General features: G+C 34.3%; 1 protein-coding gene across 1 annotated transcript; it reads right to left on the bottom strand.

Moving 5' to 3' along the window:
• Positions 1-826: 826 nt before the first annotated feature.
• Positions 827-7,313, bottom strand: LOC109244771 (gibberellin 2-beta-dioxygenase 1-like). The gene is made up of 5 exons (XM_019411909.1): positions 6,830-7,313; positions 5,125-5,216; positions 3,480-3,545; positions 2,356-2,516; positions 827-1,128 (listed from the first exon to the last, which is right to left on the bottom strand). The coding sequence occupies exons 1-5, from the start codon at positions 7,225-7,227 to the stop codon at positions 850-852; spliced, it is 996 nt and encodes a 331-aa protein (XP_019267454.1). The 5' UTR covers positions 7,228-7,313; the 3' UTR covers positions 827-849.
• Positions 7,314-10,700: the final 3,387 nt, after the last annotated feature.

The following is a 10,700-nucleotide window of genomic DNA, read 5'->3' as shown; positions in this document are numbered from 1 at the left end:
CCTAGTGTGTATGATGAGGATACCAAGAGATCCTCGGGATACCAAGAGATCCCTAGTGTATATGATGAGGATACCAAGAGATCCTCGGGATACCAAGAGATCCCCGGCTATTATTCTATTATTGTAGAATAGAATAATATTATTCCTTGTATTGTACCTTGCTTTCTATTATTGTTCTTTCTTATTTACCTGGTTTAGAATTCTCGTTGTAGACTTTATTTAAACTGTTTCTGTTATCTCATTATTTATTATGTTATCTCAGTAGGGCCCTGACCTTCCTCGTCACTACCCAACCGAGGTTAGGCTTGGCGATTAGTGAGTACCGCTGTGGTGTACTCATGCCCTTCCTGCGCATGTTTTTCATGTGCAGATCCAGGTACTTCCTCCCAGGTGTATCATCCTCGTGGTGGAGAGTTCTAGCTGAGACTTGAGGTATATCTGCTACGTCCGCAGACCAGGAGTTTCTACTCTATTCCGGCTTTAGCAGATAGTTCCTTTCTTTCTTTTCATGTTGTTAGACATTCTGGTGTAGAGCATATCACTACATTCTATTAGCCTGTGTTTCCCGTGAGTTTCCGGGTTTTGGAATTTAGTTGTAGACTTCCGCATATTTTTGAGTTGTTTAGGCCGAGTGGCCTTATATACAGTTGTTATTTCCGTATGTTCAGTTTTAATTAATTATTCCGCAAATTTTAATTTGTTATTCCGCACTATTAGGCTTACCTAGTTGTAGGAACTAGGTGCCATCACGACATGTTCATGGAGGGTGAACTGGGATCGTGACATTTTCTGGGTTCCAACCAAGGCCAAAATCTTTCCAACCCTGTCTATTGGATGACAAAATCCTACCTAAATGAGCAAATTATGACCATATTGTCGTACTTTAATATTTTTCTCAAACAGTCCTAGCCTATTATCACCCAACCTTGTCAAGTAGGCTGATTTCTTGTATTCACCCCATGTAAATTCCTTGTACAAACTTTCTTCTCCTTCCTCCATTAAACAAGATAAAGGTGCTATTTTTTCACTCAAAGGCGGTCCACCAAAATAGATCATTGATAACCTTGATTTCAAACTGTTCGCCAACACTCTGTGCCTTACACTCCTAAATCCCCCATTAGTCATTACCTGCCATTAAACCACATAGTAACAAAGTTAAAATAAACCCCAAAATTTCAAATAGATAAAAGTATTTAAGTTGTATACACTGATAACATTAAAAGTATTTTACCAAATCAGCGTAGTTAATTAACCAAGTATAGAAGATTACTACCATTTAAAAAAATTTGTGCTTATATAGATATTTACTTGTAATTGTCATATAAATAATCTGATTGTATAAATATTTTTGCTTTGTTAGTGCATAAAAGTTAAAAACAATAATTATTGTAAGAGGGAAAAGAAAGAAAAACAGAAGAAAGAAACTAAACCGTCATAGACTTGGGATGTAAAGAATAAGCAAGAACTAAGCTCTAGTTTGGCCATAGATTTTGGCTTTATTTTTTTTTTTGAAACATTGTTTGTTTATGGAATATGATCATGTTTTGGAAAAAAAACCTCAAAAATTTTCAAGTTCCCAAAAACTGATTTAGGGCAGTTTTTGAGTGAACTTTTTTCTTCCGATCCACTCACAAAACTTCAACTTTTCTTCAAATAAAATACATGTCTTCAACTTTCAAAAATTATTTTTCAACACAACTTCAAAAACTCTTTTTTCAAGTTTCAATCAAATCTATGTCCAAACGCTAGCTAGAATCCACGTCGGGAGGAAAGGAAAAAAGAAAGAGAAACATTTTCTAGGATTAAAAATTCTTGATAAGCTAAGATATTTTATTATTTTTTTTATTTAAATTCTTTTTATGACACAAGGATCAGAAAAGGACAGCGAATAGTGAGTCAAAGGTTTATCGAAAACAGTTTTTTTTTTACCTTCATAAGGTTGGAAAAAGGCTGTGTACATACTACCTTCCCCAGACCTCACTTGCGAGATTACATTGGGTTTATAATTGTTGTAAGGATCAGAAAAGGATGGCAAATAGTGATAATTCAACGTATATTTATTGTGAAAGTCTTCTACTAGTACTACTAGACTCTGTAAGTTCTGACAGCTGATCTTATTGTTATTTTGTGACTTATAGGTCATGATTTCGAATGATAAAAGCAGCCATTAATGCTTGTATTAGGATAGAATATCTACATCATACCCCTTTAGGTGCGGCCTTTCCTAGTGCCCTTATACATTTGCTAGTATCACTAGAATGTAAGTTGTGAAAATTAGCGTTCCCCTATTAAAAATACATTTGGTGATTAATTTATTGGGGATTGTCTGGTTTATAGACATGAAGTTTTTATTACCTGCAAGGAATCACCAACAATGATGAAAAAGGAGTAGTGATCAGGTTGTACTGAGACCCATGTCCCATCTCTGAGGCAGATTTGCAAACTAGTTGTGTTAAAAAGTGGGACAGCAGGTGCTCGTGGAAGCTCTACTCTACCCCATGATAGAGGTGGGGGATCTAAACTCAATCAATGAGGTGGTTAATCTGGAATGTTAGGGGTATTAATAAGTGGTACAAGGGGAAGGAGCTGAAAAATTATCTAAACAATATAAACATTAGTTTGGTTGGGAACATTGAAACAAGAGTAAAGGAGCACAATGCTAGAGGAGTAAGCCACCACATAGCCCCTGGGTGGGAGATGTCTAACAATTATAATGCTGCAATCAATAGAAGAATATGGGTTCTGTGGGATACTAATTACTACTTAGTCAAGGTGATTAAAGCAGAGGCACAGGTACTGCACTGTGCTGTCACAAATATCAGAAATGACCATGAATATGCAGTGTCTATAGTCTATGGCTTTAACACAGTTGAACAAAGGAAGCAGCTATGGGACAACCTGAAAGAGATAGATCAAATGACATCCATTCCATGGGTGATTGGAGGAGATTTTAATGCTGTTTTGCAGCTACAAGATAGAATGCATGGAAATCCAGTAAGGCTAAAACTCAAGATTTCAGCAAATGTATCCAAGATGTGAAGCTTAGTGAATTGACTTGAGAAGGTGACTGTTATACTTGGTCCAACAAGAAAGATGGTGGTGACAAGATATGGAGCAGAATTGGTAAGATATTTGGTAAGTATGAATGGATGATGCAATGGGGACATATCTCCACTGTGTATGAACTACCATTTATTTCTGATCATGCTCCTATGACATTAACCTTGAATGATCAGCACAGAAATAGGAAAATTCCATTCAAATTTTTCAATATCTGGGCTGAGCATGAGAGGTTCAAATATGAAGTGTAGCAAATTTGAAAGCAAAGTTTTCACAGACAGAAGATGCAGGATTTGTGGATGAAATTAAAAGCACTGAGGTTAGCACTGAGGAAACTGAATGTGGAGGATTTTAAGTTCATTAGGCAGAAGATAGAGATAGCTAGAATTGAACTTGAACAGGTCCAAAAAAGCATATACACAAGTAGTTCCTCTGAGCTGCTACTGCAAGAAAAGGAGTTGATTCAGAATTTAGAGAAATGGGATCTGATAGAAGAGGGAGCTTTGAGACAAAAAGCCAGAGCAAAATGGATTCAACTAGGTGACTATAATACTAAATATTTCTCAGCTGTAATGAAAGAGAGGAGCCAAATGAAGCAAATAGTGGAATTGCAATCTATCACTGGCAACAGGATTACTGAGTCAGAAAGCATTCAAAGGGAGATAGTAGATTTTTATAAATCACTAATGGGCATTGCTGCCCAATCACTTCCTGCTATAGACAAAAGGGTTATGTGTAAGGGAGCTAAACTTAATCAACAACAAAGGATTCAGTTATGCAGAGATGTGACTCCAGAAGAGATTTATGAAGGATTATGCTCTATTGACAATGACAAGGCACCTGGTGTTGATGGCTATAATGCGTATTTCTTCAAGAAAGCATGGCATGTTATTAAAGATGAAGTCATTGCAGCTGTTATGGAGTTCTTTACCACTGGAAAACCGTATAGAGCTATAAACTGCATAGCCGTAACCTTGGTCCCTAAGGTGTCTAAGCCTAAAACTGTTAAAGAGTTTAGACCTATAGCATGTTGGACTGTCCTTTACAAAATGATATCCAAGGTTCTAGCAGCAAGAATGCAGGGCATCATTAGTACAATTATTAATGAAGCCCAAGCAAGGTTTATACCTGGGAGAAAGCTAGCAGATAATATCCTTCTGGCACATGAACTGGTGGAGGCTTATACTAGGAAGAATATATCTCCTAGATGCATGATAAAGATAGATCTCCAGAAAGTCTATGACTCTGTCGAGTGGCCATATATGAAGCAAGTTATGGAAGAGCAAGGATTCCCTCAGCTATTCATATCTTGGGTTATGGAATGTGTTCAGACAGTTAACTACTCTATTGTAGTTAATGGTGAGGCAACTAAGCCCTTTAATGCTGCTAAAGGATTGAGGCAGGGAAATCCTATGTCTCCATTTTTGTTTGCCATAGCAATGGAATATTTGAGTAGGAATCTGGCTAGCCTGAAGCAGGAGAAGGACTTTAAGTATCACCCTAGATGTGCAAAGCTTGGGATCACTCGCCTAAGCTTTGTAGATAATTTATTATTATTTGCCAGAGGTGATCTAAAGACAGTACAAGTAATGCAGCAAAATTTTTTATCAATTCACCCATGTTTCAGGACTACAAGCAAACCTTAGCAAAAGTGAAGCTTATTTTGGAGGGGTTTCTTTGGTAGATAAACAACACATCCTTCAGATGCTGGGGCTCTCTAATGGTGAACTTCCTTTCAAATATTTAGGGATACCTTTATCTACAAAGAAACTAAGTATAATGCAGTGGCAACCACTTATTGATAAAATGACTACAAGGATTACTTCTTGGACTGCTAAGACTCTATCATATACAGGAAGAGTCCAGTTAGTCCAAAGTGTTCTGTTTGGAATTCAGTCTTTTTGGGCACAGTTATTCATTCTTGCAACAAAAGTGATCAAGATTGTAGAGCGACTATGCAGGTCCTATATTTGGTATGGTTCAGATGAGATAACAAAGAAGGCCTTGCTGGCCTGGGATAGAGTGTGCCTGCCTGAGGCAAGAGGTGGACTGAACATTGTTAACCTGGAGTTGTGGAATAAAGCAGCCATTGCCAAAAATCGCTGGGATTTAGCTCACAAGCAAGATAAGCTGTGGATCCGCTGGATTCATACATACTACATCAAGAACCAACAGATGAGTACGATGCCAAAACCTCAGCAAGCTTGTTGGATGGTAAGGAAAGTAATAGAGGCAAATGGAATACTGAAAGCTAGACAGTTTATGCAAACTCACAACACAAGCCTAATCAGACAAATATACTTACATTTGCTTGGTGACTACATCAGGGTGGAATGAAAAATATTGATGTTTAATAATGCAGCAAGACCAAAGGCAAAATTCATAATGTGGCTGATGATGCATGAGAGATTGATGACTTCTGACAGGATAGCTAATTGGAAGATTATTGTTGATATACAATGTGTAATGTGCAGAAAAGCAGTGGAAACAAGAGATCATCTATTTGGGCAATGTGAATTTACTCAGCAAGTGTGGACAAAAAGGTGTAACTGGATGGAGAAGCAATTCCTGGGGTTTGTCAATTGGCAGCAATTCATCCAATGGTCAGTCGTATGTGCCAATGGGAAAACCCAGCATGCTCAGGTCTTTAGAATGGTTTATGCAGAAGTTGCTTACCACATTTGGATTGAGAGAAATAAACGTATATTTGAAGAAAAAAGCAGAGTATAGGAGTAGATTACAAAAGAAATAGCTTATGTTGTTAGTGTTAGAGTTACTCCTAGAAAAAAGTCGTTTGTGTATAGCTTATATTTCTAGGTAGTAGAGTATAAAAAGTATATGGTAGATAGCAAGCTATGTTAGCTATGCTAAAGTTTTGTAATTACTACTTGGTGATTAATAAAATAAGTTAATTACCAAAAAAAAAATATAAGAAACGTCTCATTCTTTTTCGAAATGCCTAAAAAGAAAAGAGTATTATATAAGTTGGAATAGAGGAAGTAATAATATTCAAATCCTAAATTTATAAACCGAAGAAGGCAGAACATCTCCTTCAAAAGATATAAATAGGGAAAAATGATACTGTATATCCGCTCTCAAAATAATAGCCGAAAAAATATATATTTTTTGTATATATATACATTCTGTATGTTATATACAAAAATTATACAAATTTTATACTTTTTTTCGGCTATCGAATGTAATTAGTTTCTGGCAGGGGCTAAAAGTGAAAAAAAACCCTATAAATAGACGTCTATCTGATAAAAGTTGAAAAATAACATTTGAAGTTAGATTTTTTTTTTATAAAAAGTATTTCAATGTTGTAGTTGTGTTAACATGAATTTTACTCGAAAATAGTTTACAGTTTTGTGGGTGAAAATCATTATTATTTCACTTAAAATATTATTCAGACAAGTTATTTAACTTGCAAATAATGATGCGCGCGGTGTTTGCAAGTAAAGTCATGGCGAAACACATAGACACACACATTAAATATTAACCGAATTTTTTCAGCAGAGTAACTCAAGAAAGTCGCATGAGTGAATATACGAATAAATGACTTATGGAAAATTGAGCTTGTACATGGAACGATATTCGTATTTTTACTAAAAGAAAGAGTACGGTTGCTGAAAGAGATCTGCTAACGGCAATATCCCGTTGACAAAAATAACATACATTGCTTAGGTAAAAGGAAAAATAGTAGAAGACACGTCCTTGGTTTTGTCAAAAAACAACACATTCGGAAATTTCAAGAGTTTGTTACACTTACTATGAAAGGTGAGAATTTCCAGGAATATTAACGGATTTCTCTGAAATGAGTTCAGAATTTGTAGTAAAGAGAAGATATTCAATCCAACCAACATCACCATTTGAGCCAATTCTTTTGTTACCATAACCAAAAGGATTAGCAGGGCCAGCTTTGTCCTTCTCACACTGCGGCAAATTAAAGAACTTAAAAGCATCACCTTCTAATTTGGTCATTGTTTCTTTAGGAACATCATGATTGACAACCTTAAAGAATCCAAGTTCTTGACATGCTTTTATATTATGGAATTTAGCTTGAGGGTCTAACATGTCTATCACTGGAATATTATCATCAGAAGTATAGGGTTTGCATGTTTTAATGTGAGAAGAATTTTCAAAAATAGGCTTAGATGAAACCACCATATTTGTAATTTCAAGATTTCTTTTCTTTTTCTACGAGGAAGAACAAGAATGGGAAAAAATTGCTGGTTTTTTTGCATGAGTGCAAATGATAGAGGCGTTACAAACTATATAAAGTAAAACCATCTCTGGCTTACTCACACATGTATATACTGGTGTATGTATTTGCTAGGCAGTTTATGCCATCTGGCGCCGAGTTTCTTTTTTTTTTCGTTCTTTATATTTTTCTTTGGATTTAAGTTATATGTTTGATAGTGTAAATAATTTCTTATATTATTAATGTAATCTAACATGTTACTTATAGGTTATAATAAATTGCTTATAGTTTATTCTAGGTTACCAATTAATACTAGTTTACTAAAAAAGATAGCTTGCAATTACCTTTTAAATAATATGATGGTATAAATATATTTTATACTTAGTGTCTACAAGAATTGGAGGAGCAATCCGTCATTCAAGGGGGAATGGATACTGGGATTCGCACAAGCCATACAAAAGGGATCTACAATATCAACTGAATTATATGCTTTGCTCAAAGGCCTTAGCCTTACAACATCATTTGATGCCTATAGAAGTTGAGTTAGATGCTAAACAGATTATTACTTTATTACAAACTGACAATTTTCCACATTTCAATATGATAAATGATTGCAGGTACCTCCTCAACCAGCTTAATAATCTGCCAGTACGACATGCATACAGAGAACAGAATATGGTCGCGGATCAACTGGCAAAGGCAGCCAAACTTTTTGTTCATTTAACTTCTCCCTATGTTTATAATGTGGCACCTCCTTTTGTCAATCAAGCTCTGGAAGCTGATAGAAAGCACCTTTTGGATGTAAATATAAGCCAAACAATGGATGACTCTAGTAGTAGTACCCATGGGAATACTATGCTGTATGCTAATGGTAGTAGTAGTACTAATGTAGTTTTGTTTAGAAATAGTTTAACTAAATATGGCAAGACAGCCACATGTAATGGGCCACTCTCTGTATGCAGCAGTTAATATATATAAATATTATCTTTTGTACCAAAAAAAAAACTTAAACTATTTTCCTTGAGCATATAATAATATGTTTTTTTTTTTTTGGGTTAAGGAAAATGATAAAAAGAATGGAAAACAAAAATAATGTTAAGTACATTGGATCTGTCAACGGATATGTTGGTAGTCTAGTGACATTGAAGACATTGAACATGTGTTTGGAAAGCCACTCTATAATTGGAATTGGTGCAATTACTAGGGTAATAATTATATAGCCTAATAATTACACAGTTAAGTAATTACGATGACATGTTTGTTTGTCATAGTGTAATTACAGTGTAATTACGAGTTTACTGTTTGGTTGCACAAGTGTAATTACACAGTTAGATTAAATTTTAAATTAAATAATTATCAAAACTAAAAATTAATATAATAAATATATACCTATAAGATTTTATAGTATAAATAATAATATATTTGGTATTTAAGATGTATGTTTTTTCGTGAATATACATTAATAATCATATATTTATAACTAATATTGTTAAAATAATTTACATATATAACTTAAATATATAATATTTAGTTTAGATACTTACAAAAATTAAAAAAAATATACGTTTTGTAAGAACATCATGGGATTGATGTTTGATAAAATAAACTAATATTTATAAATATAGTGTCATAATATTATTCAAATGTTTGACAAAACTAATATGCCATTCTAACTAAAAAATGAACAAAATGCAATGTGAGTCAATACTGCAAAATAAGTAAATTGGAACCATGAATATAACACAATTTCAAAAATTCAAAAAAATAAAATAGTTTAACTTATGTCAAATTCCAACATAATAATAGTAAGTCCCACTGCAACTTAAGATACGAAACATGATAAGTTTATAACCACATTTAACAACGAAGTTCCACTTTAATTGCATCACTCATTATATGCCAAGTTTATTAATGACTCATTATTTCTAATATTAGGAGGTGTAGTTTCAAAAAATAGAATAATTAAATAAATAAAAAATAAAATATATGCAATTACATGAAATCACAAGAAGTAAAGATAGAGAAATAAAAGATAAATAATGTACAAAGAAATTTATTTTAAAATTTCAAAAGAAATTAAAAAGTAAAAATAAAATTAAAAATTTAAAATAATAAAATAAAAAGTTATAAAAAAATAAATTAAAAGAAAAACAAAAAAGGAAAGAAACTAAAAAGCAACCTTGTAATTACACAGTGTAATTACCACCAATTCTCACCTCCCCCTTGAGAATTGGAGAGTGTAATTACACCCCTCCAATTACCTCCAATTCCATGCTGACCAAGTAATTACTTGGCCAAACAAACATGCCAAACTGTGTAATTACACCCAATTACACCCAAATCCTAATCCAAGATGGCTTTCCAAATAGGCTCGTAGAGATCCCGAAACAATACAAAATCAGGGAAAAAATTCACAGAACATGAAAGTTGCCTAGTTAACTTGGAGACTGATAGCAAGTTGAATTTGAAATCAGGAATGTAAAGCACATTGTCTACTACTTCTCTTCCAAATAGGAATGCTTGAACAATACTGGAAATCTTGGCAAATGGACTTTATCCTCAGTGATTTTTTGGTCTTAGGGTCATCATTTAATACCATTTCAATAGATGCTATATGATGAGTTGCACCAGAATCTATGATCCAGTCTTTTGTAATTGTGTGTGATATCAAACTAATAGTCATACCTGTCATGTTAGCTTGACTATTTGATTGACCATCATAGGTTTCTTTATTGAGCAATCCTAGAATCTGCCTGTATTGCTCCTCTGTGAAGTATGGTCCTTTTCCAGCAAGAGTGTTGTGCAAATCACTTCCTGAGACACCTTGTGCTGGAGAAGAAGCATTATTAGCAGCATTGAAAGGCTATTGATTAAAAGGCTGCTGTGTACCACGACCAAACTGTCCTCCAGGATTACCACTTCCACGACCATATTGGTACCCAGTAGTGTTAGCATTATTAAATCTTTTCTTTCCTTTAAAATCCTCCGGGTATCCAATGATTTTATAGCAATTTTCCTTTGTGTGGACTTTAAGTCCACAGTATGCTGAAATGGTTTTTACCTTTGTAATTCTAATTCTTACCAACTTGCATAGCAATTGGGTCAGTTTTATCACTTGTAGACCCTATGCTAGGAGCATGTTGTGACTCATCCTCAATTACCATAGCATATGCTTGGTTAATAGTAGACTCTTCATACCTCAACAAAATTTACCTTCTAGCTTGGTCGTAGGAGTCATTCAAGCCACTAAGGAACTGCAACAATCTTTGTTGCTGAAGATTCTCAACATACTCCTTTGAATTGGTAGCAGGTACTAAGGCATTATATTTATTCCAAAGGCTCTTTAGCTTAGTGAAATAGACAGACAGAATCTGTACCTTGTGACAAATTGGCTATGGCTCTGTGCAGCTGAAAATCCTCATGCGATTCACCTTGTCAA

The sequence above is a fragment of the Nicotiana attenuata genome, unplaced genomic scaffold, assembly GCF_001879085.1.
Source record: "Nicotiana attenuata strain UT unplaced genomic scaffold, NIATTr2, whole genome shotgun sequence".
Classification (NCBI taxonomy): domain Eukaryota; kingdom Viridiplantae; phylum Streptophyta; class Magnoliopsida; order Solanales; family Solanaceae; genus Nicotiana; species Nicotiana attenuata.
The sequence above is the reverse complement of the archived record's forward strand: the minus strand, read 5'-3'. Positions and strand labels throughout refer to the sequence as shown.